This window comes from Gobius niger, assembly GCF_951799975.1.
Source record: "Gobius niger genome assembly, chromosome: 20".
Lineage (NCBI taxonomy): Eukaryota > Metazoa > Chordata > Actinopteri > Gobiiformes > Gobiidae > Gobius > Gobius niger.
This window is the reverse complement of record NC_136871.1, coordinates 21,254,544-21,269,206: the sequence shown is the minus strand read 5'-3', so window position 1 is coordinate 21,269,206 and position 14,663 is coordinate 21,254,544. Positions and strand designations below refer to the sequence as shown.

Genomic DNA, 14,663 nt, shown 5'->3' with positions numbered 1-14,663 from the left:
TTTTTTTTTTTGTCACATTTTTGTTGAATTTTTGTCACATTTTTGTCGCATTTTTGTCACATTTTTGTTGCTTTTGTCACATTTTTGTTGCATTTCTGTTGAGTTTTTGTCACTCTTTGGTTGAGTTTTTGTCACATTTTTGTCACATTTTTCTTGAATTTTTGTCACTCTTTTGTTGAGTTTTTGTCACATTTTTCTTGAATTTTGTCACATTTTTCTTGAATTTTTGTCACATTTTGGTTGAATTTTTGTCACTCTTTTGTTGAGTTTTTGTCACATTTTTCTTGAATTTTGTCACATTTTTCTTGAATTTTTGTCACATTTTGGTTGAATTTTTGTCACTCTTTTGTTGAGTTTTTGTTGAATTTTTGTCACATTTTTGTCACATTTTTATCGCATTTGTGTTGAATTTTTGCTGAATTTTGTCACATTTTTGTTGAATTTTTGTTGAATTTTTGTCACATTTTTGTTGAATTTTTGTCACATTTTTATCACATTTTTGTTGAATTTTCAATGATTTTTTCTATCATTTTTTGTTGTGTTTTTTTGTCCGTGTTTTTCTCATGTTTTCATCCTCGCTATTTTGATGCTTTTCTTTTTAGCTTTTAGATTTGGGTAAAGCTCGGTTGAGGCGGGACTGGTGGCCCTGGAGCCAGTGGCCCTTCTGTGCTCTTCCAGAATGGACATATGGCCAGTCCGCCCCTGGGCTTTACCCAAATCTAAAGGTAAAGAAAACGAGGATAAAGAGCCACAAAAGAACAACCAAAAAGTGACAAAACGCGAATGAGGCGCCACTCTGGCCTGTAACCTTTTAGATATGGGTAAAGCTAAACAAAAAAATTCACTCGGTTAAGGAAGTGGTTAAGAAGTTGCGTATATTTAAAAAGCCATGCCGTACATGCGATATTGAATAAGGGCTCGGGTCACCAACCAATTTATTTTATTAAGCATTGCTCGATAAAGGGAGAAAACTTCTTCAAAATTACATATCTAAAGATTATTTCCAGAGAATATTTACAAGTTCAGTTGTTTACCGCTACATGTGTTGTACAACAGAAAAATCACAAAGTTCATCTGCTACAAAGTCAAGTATGAAACTGTACAAAACACACATCCCAGGCTTAAGGGCGGCACACAGACCAACAGGACGCAATCATTGTTTTGGCTTAAAACCATGGTGGGCAGTTGAACATTGATCAGTTGTGCTTTTGGAAATCTTTTCGGGACAGATGTGTTTTTATAAAGTGCAGTGGAATAGGCTACACTTTCATCCAATAAATAGAATAAAACAGAATAGTGTTTAGCCACTGATGTTTTTATCGGTAAATATAGACTACCTATAAATCATGCATTTTTACTGGCCCGGCCTCCCTCTAAACCTGACTCGTATCTTTGTTGGGAGCGGGACATTGCGTTGTTTTTTTTTTATCTGAGCATTTAGTGCATATTTGTCTTGACTCAACCTGGAATGTTCCACAGAATGGCAATAATACAGTTGTGACTAGTTCAGTATGGGCATATATCTTGTGGGAAACGACCCCTTTCTTACTGGCTCAAACGCAGTCATACATACAGTAACTTCATCTTTAATAATGGCAAGTCAAAAAGATACATTTTTACTGACATGTACCGCATCTGCTTTTTTTGTTGTTGTTGTCTGACAGTAAATGGAGGCATTCCTGAAACACAGCCAAGCATTACAGCCTCCACATCTATACGGTGTGATCAAATGGCTGCGCTTTGCTTGTCTCGTTGCTATTCAATTCACATTTCAGTCTCCCAGCTTTGTGGCTGTATGGCTCGTGTCACACAGAAACAGCACCTTCGGGAGGACGGAAATACTGTTCCAGCAGTGTTTCAGCTGTTCGTCCGTAATGTGTGGTGTTATTATTCCACAAATAATATTCAGAAATTGCTACATTTAAAACTTACAGCCATGAATTCGGTTCAAGTCAAAGTCTGGGCACTAAAGGAAACGTGCAAAGCCTTGATGGAGGTTTGCAGTTTCTCTGATATACCTAAACAATAAAGTCATTTTAGTCCTTGGCTTATAACTTTTATCAATTATAAATGATTCAGTGTTGAACCATCACTATGGGAACATTAGCTCACAGGGCTCTCACCTATTTGGGCTGCACGGATATCTAAAAATAACAGATCATCTGAGTTTTCTATATTCAGTTCCTAAAACATATCCAGGAGCATGACATTTTAGATTGAAAACCCCCCAGAAAGGTCTAAACTACAGGATGAGCTGTTTTAAGACACCACAGGGGCAGTTTTGCAGAGGACTTAATGTTACCTTAATGGCAACCTTCACTCGTAATCGCAATTTCAACTACAGCATGTCCTCTATTCTTTAATGTCAGGAAGATAAGTGGCTGATAAACATTTAGGCGTGTCCTGCAAATCTACATAAATGCTGTTTGTTCCGTCATACAATTTAGGGAATTCAATAGTGACATAATCAAAGCAAAGGCACAGAAAGTGACAAACTAAAGGAAAGCAACAGGATGTTCTTGTCCCATGACTTCTATTTAGTTATTTTAGTTCCAGGATGGGAGTGGCTCAGTGGCAGTGTTTTCACCCACGGACCGGAGCTCGGAGCCGATCAGTTGATGTTGTCATGTTCTTGGCCAAAGACACTTCCACCCACCGTGCCTCCAGTCTCATATGTGCACCAGTGTATAAATTAGCGTGTTTGTGTGTACAAATGCAAGACAACAGATGCAAATTGATCAGCGGCTACAGTCCAGTGTGACTCATTTACCTGCACGAGTTCAGTAATAGCCATCATCTCAACCAAAGGAATAATACTTCTAGAAATAGATAAACCAATTGGTGAAAACCCAACTTCGCAGAATAATTCCTTTTTGATGTATCTTGTATTTCTTGTTCACCCCTTTAATTTGTCACTGTTTAGTGATTATCTACTATAACACAACAATAAAAGCATTCTGAGCAAGTAACATGTTAAAACATAAGCAGTGGAGCAATGCATTCGATATGTGGGGGGAAAAAACATGCTTTTACATGATCATACCTACTATCCATCAAAGTGGAAAGGAAAGGAGTGGCAGGCTGCAGATGGATTAGGATGCGAGAATTGTATTTGGTTTGAGTGGGAGAGAAAATAAAATAAAGTGCTGTGTTTCCTCTTCTGCTCATTTTGATGTCACAAACCACCTTGCAGCACAGACCCGACCTTGGACTGAAAGTGTGCAGTTTTCAAAGCCATTATACAAAGTTTGCTCCGTCGAATGTCCGAGGCTCTTGGGAAAAAGAGAAGGAATGCTAACAGTTGCTGCGTACAGCTACACATCTATGATTACAGTAAAACGCATAAGACTGAACAGTTCTTTGGTTCTTCATGTCACACAAAGGACCAACAGACATTTGTGACGGACAACAGCAAAGACTACAAACCAAGTCGTTACAATGTCAACTTCCGCCATAAAATGCTGTACATCTGAAGAGTGCAAAACCATGACATCTTTGCACGTTTCTCCTGTCCATCAGTTACGAAACGTCTTAAAAATATATATTGTTTTCATTCTTATGCAGTAAATTTGAGATACTGATGCCCATTGCTACGATATAAATAACGCAGTGTGATTTGAACTTGGAGTGACCCCAGCAAACAAAAGCAGTAAATGAATTCAGTCCTTGTGTGGTAAAATAATGATGAGGTTAAGATGCGCATGGGACGACAACGTACAGTCACAGAATCAACCTCTCTGGGTCAAAACACTGCCATTGGATGAAAAAAAAAATCAAATAAAATTAAGACAACAGACCAACATTTTATAGTTTGACATAAAAAAAAAAAACAACAACAACCGTCAATGTTGATATATTTTTTCCTCTTACAATCACACAACAACACATATTGACAAATGAACTAAGGCCAGTTGTATGGAAGCAAAATAATATCTCACTTTCAACATAAGCAGTCCCAAAACAAAGTCATTTTTCACATCCTATGTTGCAATATTTAAAAATGCCCATTGAGTTTTGCTACCTAAAATGTTGCTACTAACAGTAAGGAAAATCCAAAAAAATAGGTTTTCTTTGAGTCTACTGACCGACAAAGAAGCGGTATAAAGGGTATTTTATGTACTATCTATGTCTAATCCATTGTTTTTGAGTTCATCATCCTTTGTGGCATGTTATCTCGCTGTGCTTTGCCATCCGTGTACATGGCGTCTCTATGCATTGGAGCTGTCTCCCTGATGCGGCTGTAGTTCCTGAGCCACGTGGTTCTCCTGGCTGTCCTTTCCAGGTGTGCCGTGTCCTAATCTTCTCTGAGCGTGATTGGAGCGTCGTCCGAACTTCGGGCTGCCGTTGTCTAAGAGTCTTTGCGAGGAGTTAGCACTTGCGTCGTGAAGGTGCTCCTCCTCGTCCGTGTCTGCGTCGATGAATTTGCTGATTGACGAATCGTGGAATGTGAAGATGTTCGGGCGGATGTATTCCGGGCTTTTGATGGGCGTCCTGCTGCTTGCGGTGGTGTAGAGAGACACGTCCGGGCTTTGCACCGAAGAACTGTCTGCCCCGGGCTCCTCTCCGCATCTATAGTTCACTCTTATCCTGTGGGTTTTGTGTGGGTGGTTGATGCACTGGTCTTGGTCGGGACTTTGCTTGGCGCTTCGTGTGGACCGGGGGGTTATGGAGCCCTGGGACCCCTCCGGATCGGCCTCCAAAGTGGGCTCCAGGCTGGGGTTGGTGCTCACTCGGCCCTGGTGGATGCTGCCGATGGGACTTTGGGAAAACCGCGAGCTCTCAGCGAAGTCTGTGGCGCAGCTCATGAAACTGTCGATGCTGGAAATGCTTTTCAAATCGGTTACTGGGTCGATGGTGCTGCACATAGTAGCTGTTGGTATCGCTCCCATCTCCAGCTCCGCCTTTTGCCGTGCCGATTTTGACCCAGTGCCCTTGTCTTTACTACTGTTTCCCTGCACATCTGACTGGGACATCTTGTTGTACATATCCTCCAGCTTTTGCGCACTCAAATGCTGCGGACTGCTGAGCTTCTTAACCTCCGATTGGTACGTTGAGTCGAGGTTCCTGGTGGGGCTGCTGTTGTTGGACTTCAAATTGGATTGATCTTTAACTTGAATGCTGGGAGATATGTGGTTGTCAAGTGGCGGTCCCTTTGTATTTTCTATCCCTTCCTCTACCATAACGTCCATGAGCTCTACACCGCGAATAAACGAATCTTTGATGTTCATTGAGACGATGCTGCCATTTCGTTTTGCCCTCTCCAAGGCCTCTCTTCTCTTAATGGCTTTCTCCTGCCGCTTCTGCTCCTTGTAAAACTCAGAGAAGTTATTCACTATGATGGGGATTGGTAAGGCGATCACCAAAACTCCAGCAATACAACACAACCCTCCCACAATCTTCCCAAGTAAAGTTTTTGGGTAGATATCTCCATAGCCCACTGTCGTCATTGTTATAGTGGCCCACCAGAATGAAGCTGGTATGCTTTTAAATTTGGTGTCCTCTTCATCTTTCTCAGCAAAAAACACCAGACTAGAGAAGATCATGATGCCCATGGCGAGGAAAAGGATGAGCAGTCCAAGTTCATTGTAGCTCCTTCTGAGTGTAAAACCTAAAGATTGAAGGCCAGTTGAGTGACGGGCCAACTTGAGGATTCGCAAGATGCGCATGATCCGGAATATCTGCACCACCCGCCGCACATTTTGAAACTGCAGCACACTCTTGTTGGACTCCGTTAAAAATATAGTGACGTAATATGGAAGAATGGCTAAGAGGTCAATGATGTTCAGCGGCCCCTTGAAGAACTTCCATTTATTGGGGGAGGAGAGAAAGCGAAGGAGGTACTCCATGGTGAACCAGGCGATGCACACAGCCTCCACGTGGGCCAGCTGGGGGTTGTCTGTGGGCTGGCCAAACTCGTCTGTGTCCTGGAGGTCCGGGAGGGTGTTCAGAGACAAGGCAATGGTGGACAGCACAATGAAGAGGATGGAGATAATAGCCAGGATCTGAAAAACACAAGGCGTTTGCAAGTTTTAGTGTGCAGTTAGCCATTTTACAATTTAAAGATACAAACTATGTCTATATTCCTCCTAATTGCACCAGCCTTTTGGAACCAAGATCAAAACGTTTGATAATGGGCACTCCGGTTTTAATGATGGTGTCCTTGACTGAAAGACCTGAGATGAAAAGGCTCCAATGCAGGCGAGAATGTATACTGACCTTCCTTGGCTAAAGGCTTGTTGGCCAAAATATCAAAAATACAGCAAAAATTCCAGAAGGGAAGTTACAATAATATAGTATTTCTGAGCAATAACTTTAAAACAGACAACCATGTTCCCACCAGTTTCCGTTGACATTATTATACCGCTACAAGCTAGTCCTCCATCAGCTATGAGCCTATTGCTACGTTAACCGAAGTGTGGTGGAATCAATGTAACTATTAACTAAAAATGTAACTAATCAACTAAAAAGAGTTCTTGTAGAGAGTCTTTCCCTTATGGAAACATGACGTGTCACTGTGGGGCAAGCACCTTTCTCAGACTTTCAATTACGCTCCCCGGGGGACTCAAATAACACTGATAACATTTCTGATAATTTCCTTGGTGGCCCATTTTACCTTGTACCAAAGATATTCATGAAATGGCACGTCAGACTCTGAAAAGCAGCAGCGCTAGCATGATCTCAAGGGCTTGTGTGTGATGCACTTCAGCGAGACAGTGGAGCAGAGACTGGGAGAGTGGTACATCGTATTGATACATTTTTAACGCTCCCCTGCCACCCCAGCTCTTCACTGTGTCATCCCCCACAAATCCTTCTATGGCTGAGCACTGTGACACAATATATACAGTGGCCCAGCTCTTTTGAAACCGCAATGTTGCACTGTATTTATTTATTTTTTTCCTTCCATGAAGCAAAAACACAATTGGAGAAACATCTGAATAAACAAAATGAAACGTGAGGGTCCCCACTCAAACTAATGAGACTTGCGCTTCTTCAGGCAGTACTGGGTCATCTACAATTTTGGATCCTTTTTCTAAACCTGATTTGATCTTCATCTATCCCTGCACTGCTAAAAGTAATTAACTAGATTAGTATAACCATCTCAATTTGAGCATAATAATCCAAATTTTAGTTGTTTTGACTAGCTAAGAAGTTGTTGGGCATTTGTCCTAGATCACTTCACTTGTTCTGAGATGTTTCTGACTCGTTTCAATACATTTCGTCCTTATTTCAGGTCATTTTCTTTGCCACTGGGGTAAGAAAATTGGTCTTGTCTCATTGGCAATTTTACTCTCTTATTTCAAGCGAGATTTACCCTAGAACTGGTCTGAAATGTCCTCAAACAAGCAAAGTAAACTTGGTCAGATCAGGAAAAATGTCTAAATTAGTGAAAACCGCTCTAAACAAGATACATTTCCTCAATTCAAGTCATTTAAGGCAATGCTTGATATTTACTTTTTGCAGTGTGGTGTTATCCGGAAGGTCAAAGATTTTATGAGGATGTACTTCTGTGTGAAACGTTTGAGAACCACATTGCTAGTCGGTGCTACGTTGAACCCTCCGGCCAATTACGCTTGCCCCTGTCATCACCAACAAATCCCCCTATATCCAGCGCCGAAAGGAAACTACAATGCATGACATCGTGTACAATGCACCGCACACAGGTAAGCCCCAGTGAGACCACTTGATCCAGCCGCTAATGATATAATCTCATGAGCACAATGGAGTCTGGGCCATTGCACTGCAGATTAGGGAGGCAGGGGATCCGTAACACACCTATTATTCCTGTCCCAGTCGGTGTGAAATCCAACACAAGGTCAGCGCATGGAGGGAGTGCCCGGGCCAATCGCGAAACAGGATTACCCATTCGCACCAATCGGCAGCCATAAGCTCTAATTAAAACGGACAGGTGACTTGCTTGTGCATCTACCTTGACCTTTGAGGAGGCTAATGCTGCTGCAATGTTAGGATTTGGGGGCATTTCACCTTCAGGAGGTTACAAGTTCAACCTGTGCGAGTGAATTTATAGAGCATGTACTAATGTTTAGCTCTAAAATAGCATATTTCTATGTTTGGACACCCGGGAGACACAAGTGATGGATGGAAACTTTCAAGAATGACCTGATGTTAAAGAACTTCCTAATCACACTCCAGGGAATCAAACAGCTGTTGTCTCCGGGAAAATAAAGTGTTGCGCTTGTGAGATAATTGCAATTGTCTAGACAGGTTTGAAAAAAAGTTGGATAAAGTGTTGGCATTTTGATAAGCGTGCGGAGATTGGAGACGCGTCGGACACTGTGATCTGAAATGGTCCGGTTGGTAGACATGCAGTAGATCAGGGCTAATCTTGCTTGACAGACTCGTCGCTTTGTGTGCGTTGTTAATGAATCATGCCGGAGACAAAAGACAGTGTGAAAAAGTGAACCTTGGATGTGCATTGTCTCTCGTGTGTGTGCGCGTGTGAAAGCTAGCAAGGCGTGATGTGATGTATATCCTTTGCCACACTTCTATTTCACTCCACTAACACCTCTCTTCCCTTCGCAGTAGCGCTGCACGCCAAGCAGGGTCAGGCCCAGTGCAGGATGTAAGGATGTGAGCACCCAGTGTAAAGATTGAACACTTAAATAGTCTTTTATATGTTCAGAGAGGTTGCTGAGGCCCACGGGCAACTTAGTTATTTGTCACTTTGTGCTCGGACTATGTGGAATCAGCCATGCATGTAGAGTGTACTTTCTCAGTTTGACCAAGTTTATGTCAAACTTTACGATGGTACAATGTTTCCTCGGGGCTTTGTTTTTTTTTATTATAGATCTAACGACTCAACTTACTGTGAACTTATAATGAACATGCAACTGACCAGAACTTGCGTCACAATGGGACTCAGTTTGACACAGAAAATGCACTGTGCTATCCAAGCTTTATCTTTTGCCTGTGGACATCATTGACTGACCAAAACTTTGACTTGACTTTGCCTCACTAAGGTTGTTTACTCGATGAAGAACTTTGACCCACGTTATCCAGATCTGTTTGTGACATTCTCAATGTCATTCAACATTCAGCTTAAACTCCAGTCAAAATAAAGCTCGGGTGTTCTCGAACTGAGGTGTTTGCTTGTCTGTCTGAGTAAATATGAAGACGTGTCCATCATGCAAACTCTCCTGATTTGAAAATGGGCCAGCTGTCTTCCATATTGAACAACAGAGGATTTTTTTTCTTCCTCTAGAGTAAAAAAAAAACACTTCTAACCAAGCTGTGTGTAACCAAAGGTACAAGGTGATTTGGGGTAAATTTTAATCATTATGCAGAAAGACCATTAGCTTCAGTACTTTTTGCTAAAAAAGGACCTCCCTTGTATCATGTTCCTTCATTAGCTCCTAATGATGAGCGCTGGGGTCATGGGGGCGTCCAACCCATTTCCCATTTGCATAAAACATGGCCGCAAATGTGATTTCACAGCAGCAGCAGCTCACGTTCAGTAAATACCCACCCAGCTGTCCAGAACAATATCCTCTCGCGCTCTGTAATTATGTCCAAAACCTGAATTCCCCACAGGCCAACAGGCAAAGCAAGCTGAATATTTAATACCCTCCTCAAGTGCAAGCTATGCCGTCCTGGAAAGGGTGTGTGTGTGTGGACATGTGTGCTCACTGTGCCATGGCTGACTGCTGAGGTAGTAGCCAGAGAGATAGCCTACTTTTCCCACTGCTTTCACCACAAGGTTAGGCCTGCTTCATGCATGATCGAAGAAAGACTGGGCTCTGAAGGAGAGCTGCTGTAGTACAAGGCTCCTGAGACCTGTGCACCGAACACAGCCCACAGCCATTACTGGCTAAAGAGACAGCGCTCTGCTCCCGGAAACAGCATAGTGCCCTTTACAAACTTGCATCCTGTCCTTTGTGTTTTCTCTTTGAGTAATAATTTGAAATACATGATAAATATTTTTTCTTATGGGAGTCATGGTGATGCGTGAACAAGCAGCAACCTCTCTCTCTCCTGGTGCAAGTGTGTTTTTTTTCTGTGAACTGCATGTGGTTTCTGTGTTCCACATTATTTTACTGGTGCGTCTTTGCCACATTTTTGTGGGGTTTGGCTGATTGTTTATTACTGCAAAAAGTCCTGAAGAAAGCAGCTTTTTTAAAGTAAACAAACAGCTAGCATATGAGCTAAAGACATTTGAGACCTACACATTTCTTCTTCTGAAACACTGAAGAGGCACCAAGAGCCTCCCACACCTGCAGCACAGTGGAGGCGTCACAAGAGGTGCTACAGAAAACAAAAAAATGGGACTAACAAGGAGGTATCCGGGCAAGACTCACAGCTAAACCACACAAGCCATCTGTCCCTACTAGTGTTCTGACTAATGGAGAATAAAACAGAAGATGGTGAAAGACTGTTGTGGGTCGGAGGGAGCTGACCAGAGCCACCATGCTCTGAAACAGAGACAAACCCGGGAGGCGGTGCACCGTTTCAGAGGAGCACTGAAGGCAGTTCTCCGGTTTCCCCGACCTCCATAAACATGCTGCTCAGGTTGGCCCACAGGGGTGGCATGCTCAGTCGCAGCGGCTCAGGACTAACACCTGAACACTATTTTGTTGTACGGTTGTACAATGACAAATAAAGCACTTACTTACTAATATTTTACTACAATATCATGCATTAGCATAAAAATATATGAATATTAGCATTGTTATGGCTTATTTATCCAAAGTACAAATGTTTACCGGGTTGTTTGTTTTTGATAACTACAGGTAACAAGCCGTCAGCTCATGAGTGTACCAGGGGTGGAGTTTATTGTAACAATATAATATGCGTCATAAAAGGGCTGCTCACGGGGCTTTCCATTGATTCATCTCTTGTGTTGGTCTTAATGGATTTGTTGTCTTTATTTTTCAACAAACCTTTTATGTGGCACTGAGCCACAGCTTTATTTGCTATGACCATGACAAGTGGCAGCTTAATCCACCTTTGTAAGAGTAAGACACACTGCATTTGTTGTTAACTTTTTTAGTGGACAGATGGTGTTCTAAATCTGTAGCAGCGGTAAACAAAGTTTACAACAGGGCACTTCCACCTCAGGGCGAGTCATGTTAAAGTTTCCATTTGAAATTAATTAAACTAATATAAGCGTGTTGTTCTGCCACTCCACATTAATTGAGACTGTTTGTCTAAGAAGCGACTTCAACAGTAAGGACAGTTATACATCAGGCCCTAAATGCTGGTTTTATACATTTTCATTTTTGTGCATGTATAATGCAGTGAAAACATACAACGATAGCATACTTCATCTCCGTTTGAGTGGTATACTTTGTATCCATTTAAAAATCTGTCCATTGATATTTGATCCATCCTTCTATGTCTCTGAGGCAACATTGACTGTATAGGATTCTGACCATGAGCCAAGCTTAGGATCTGGAGAAGGGATCAAATCCGGGACCTTTCTGTGAGGCAGGAAGGCCAGGAAGTGCTAACCACTCAGCCACCTTGCCACCACACTGCCCAAATGCTCATGTCCTTCTGATCATATTTGTACATATAACAAGATAAGATAAGATAATGTAGTCAAAGTGTTCATGCATTTATTGCTTTCTATGCCTAGTTATTTAGGAGTTATTGTTCCCATGAGGAAATGTGTCTTGGACTTACGTAGAAACATTCAGGAACATCTCACTCAGGTGTGGTTTAATAATAAAGCACCACACTATAATCGTTGTTCATTCACACCATTCTCTGTGGTGGTGACTTAAGATTCAGTCGCCCATTTGGGGTAGACTGGCAAAAGCAAGTGTGCGAATCTCCCTCCGACCACCACCAACCACTCACGGTTTCAGTCATTCTTGTCTATTGTACATGTTTTTAGTGGTACGGGAAACTAGAATACCCGGAGACAAACCTATGCAGACAAGGGGAGAACATGCAAACTCCACACAGAAAGGCTTCACTCCGGCTGGGAATCAAACCCGGGACAGTTTAGCTGTGAAGAACAAGCGCCAACCACTGTGCCACCTGTGCTTAAGAGCCTTACAGAACCTGGAGAGAAAAGAAAAAGTACACACTGATGCATCTTGTATCTCTTCCTGGATGGTAGAAAATGATCTTCTACCTGTGAGTGGAGAACATGCAAAAGTACAGACATAGACAGTAAATTGTTTTCCCACGAGTTGTATGTACAATTCTAGTCAGACTTATGCTCAAAAACAAATATCTTGTAGCTGCTGAGCAAGTGAGTAGTTTTGCTTTTCAGGCAGCAGTTTTGTGTTGTACAATTGCCGATAGTGACTGAAACACTTGTACTGGACACTTAACTGGTTTAAGTGTAGTGAGTTAAATGCCAGACTGACAATTTTGCTGAATGTCACTCTCCACTCTTCATCCCCTTTCATTCTAAACTGCCTAAACTTCTCTTAAATAAAAGTACTGCACAAAGTCACTCACTCAAAGTCACTCAAATAATCCAGCCAAAGAAGCCTTACAGTAATATATCTGTATTAGGCCCATGAATATTTACCAGAAAAAGTACAATTGCTCGTTTGAATCAGCGTCTAACATTGCTGGGACATCACTGTCCTGTGCTGGAATGACATTAAGGATTAGTCACATTGACAGGCCCCCCGTGTGCCACCGCACCTTGCCTGGCAACCATAGCGTCCCACCTTTGAGCCTATAGCAGAATGCCGTGCCGTGCCAAAGCTGTGCTGCTCCCCTGCACCAAGCAGCAGACAGCCAGATGGATGAGAGAGCTAGCGGCTACGCACCATGTGTCCTTCCACAAGTGTGAGGGTGTTGATAACACCAGGGGAGCTCCGCAGTTCCAACATGAGCCTATATATATGGTTGGGATCCAACTTCAAAACTTACTAAATGATCAGTTGCAAGTTTTTGGTGGGATATTAAATTGATCATACTAAAAGTAAGGCTTCAAATAACATTATAAAGTTAACACTTTATTCCAAGAGTCATTAAATCTAAAAATATCTATAGATAATCACATTTTTATGGAGTTAATATTTTATTGACTAGGTTCAGGAACAGGACCACGCCTCAACCAGCCCCTTTTTACCAGCCAACCATGTCTTCACCCAACCACGCCTCTAATCACCCAGATGCCCTATATCAGCAACAAGCCATTCAACACTGTGTCTGAACTCTTGACCCCACCCTCCCTCCCTTCAGGTCTTAACTTCAGCACTGATTCTTCTTCTCCGAGGGCAAACAGGGCTTTGGGGAGGGGGTTTTATCCTTGGCACAGTTCAGGGAAAGACCCTCAGATAGTCAGTTCAATGCTTTAAGTCATAAAGACAAAGTGTGAAACTCTCCAGGAGGGTTTGTGCCCAAAATTTCCCCTGCGTAAAATGAAGTTGCTTATTGCACTCAATTATCCTCTCAGGTTTATCAAGGTTTGTATGAAGGTTTGTTGCATAAAGATATTAAACACCATTGACCGTTGACTTGCTGATGTCTGCATAACCCCTAAATTAGACAAACTGTAAGTGTTGTCTCCAAAAGCTAGATTTATGTGTCTGGCTTTTAAGACTTTTATCGGATGTGTTTTTCCTCTCCACACCAGAAGCTATGTTTGTGTCATCTTCTGAGACATGTCATGCATTTTAAGAGTTTCGAGAGAAAGAGAAATCATGAGAAACAGGGCAGAGGTGTCATTGAAAAATGAGAACAAAACCACAGTCTGGCACAGGGACTGAGATATTGTTCACATATGGCTGATCCAGAAGTACTCACATGTGGCCTATACTCACAATGTACAATATCAGTTATCATGTGTAGGGGGTGTGCATGCACACATAAGGGGCATGTTCTTTTGTATTTGCTCCAATTAACCATGAATAACAGAGGATGAATAATAGCCAGGCCACTATCCTGGATTTTATGATGTACAGTTGTGCCAGTTATGGTCAAGAGTTTACTCTTTTTAAATCATAATGACAAAAGAAACGACCCTGATCAAAAGTTTACATACCCCAGTTCTTAATACTGTGTATTGAATTTCAATTTCGATTTTAATTTATGATTGGAAAATCCCTTGAGATTACACATCTCGTTTGCAAGGGGACCCCCTTTTTCCCCCTTTATCATCAATATAACTGCTTGGATTCTTTTGTGGTAGTTGTGGATGGGCCTCTTTATTTCCTCTAATGGTAAAGCTGACCACTCCTTTTGGCAAAAAGCCTCCAGTTCCTGTAAATTCCTGGGCATGAACTGCACGTTTGAGATCTCCCCAGAGAGGCTCAATGATATTGAGGTCAGGAGACTGAGGTCGACATGGCCTTGTGCTTTGGATCGCTGTCATGTTGGAACTCTCATGCACAGCTTGCAGGCTGATGAGTGACACGTTTCCTCCTGTATTCTTTAATAACATGCTGCATTCATCCTGAAATCTATTTTGATCAAGTTCCCTGTCGCTCACACATCCCCAAAACATCAGTGATCCACCTCCGTGTTTGACCAAAATTGGTTTCACACAAAAACTTTTTCTATTATCTTTCATATTCTCTGAAAATTTGTCAAAAAATAAAAAATTCTGCTAGGGTACGTAAACTTTTGAGCACATCTATAAGCTATATGTACTTACTTTTTATATAAATATAAATTTATATAAATATGAATAAAAGAACATGGCAATGCACTGAAGTAGTTGTTGTGCTACTTTCAAT

General features: G+C 41.9%; 1 protein-coding gene across 1 annotated transcript in view; it reads right to left on the bottom strand.

Moving 5' to 3' along the window:
- Positions 1–3,959: 3,959 nt before the first annotated feature.
- LOC306980210 (potassium voltage-gated channel subfamily B member 1-like) overlaps positions 3,960–14,663 on the bottom strand; it is a 33,494-nt gene continuing 22,790 nt past the window's right edge. The window contains exon 3 of the mRNA XM_079579478.1: positions 3,960–6,002. Coding sequence (XP_079435604.1) covers positions 4,209–6,002 — 1,794 coding nt within the window. The 3' untranslated portion in view covers positions 3,960–4,208. The remainder of the gene's footprint in view (positions 6,003–14,663) is intronic.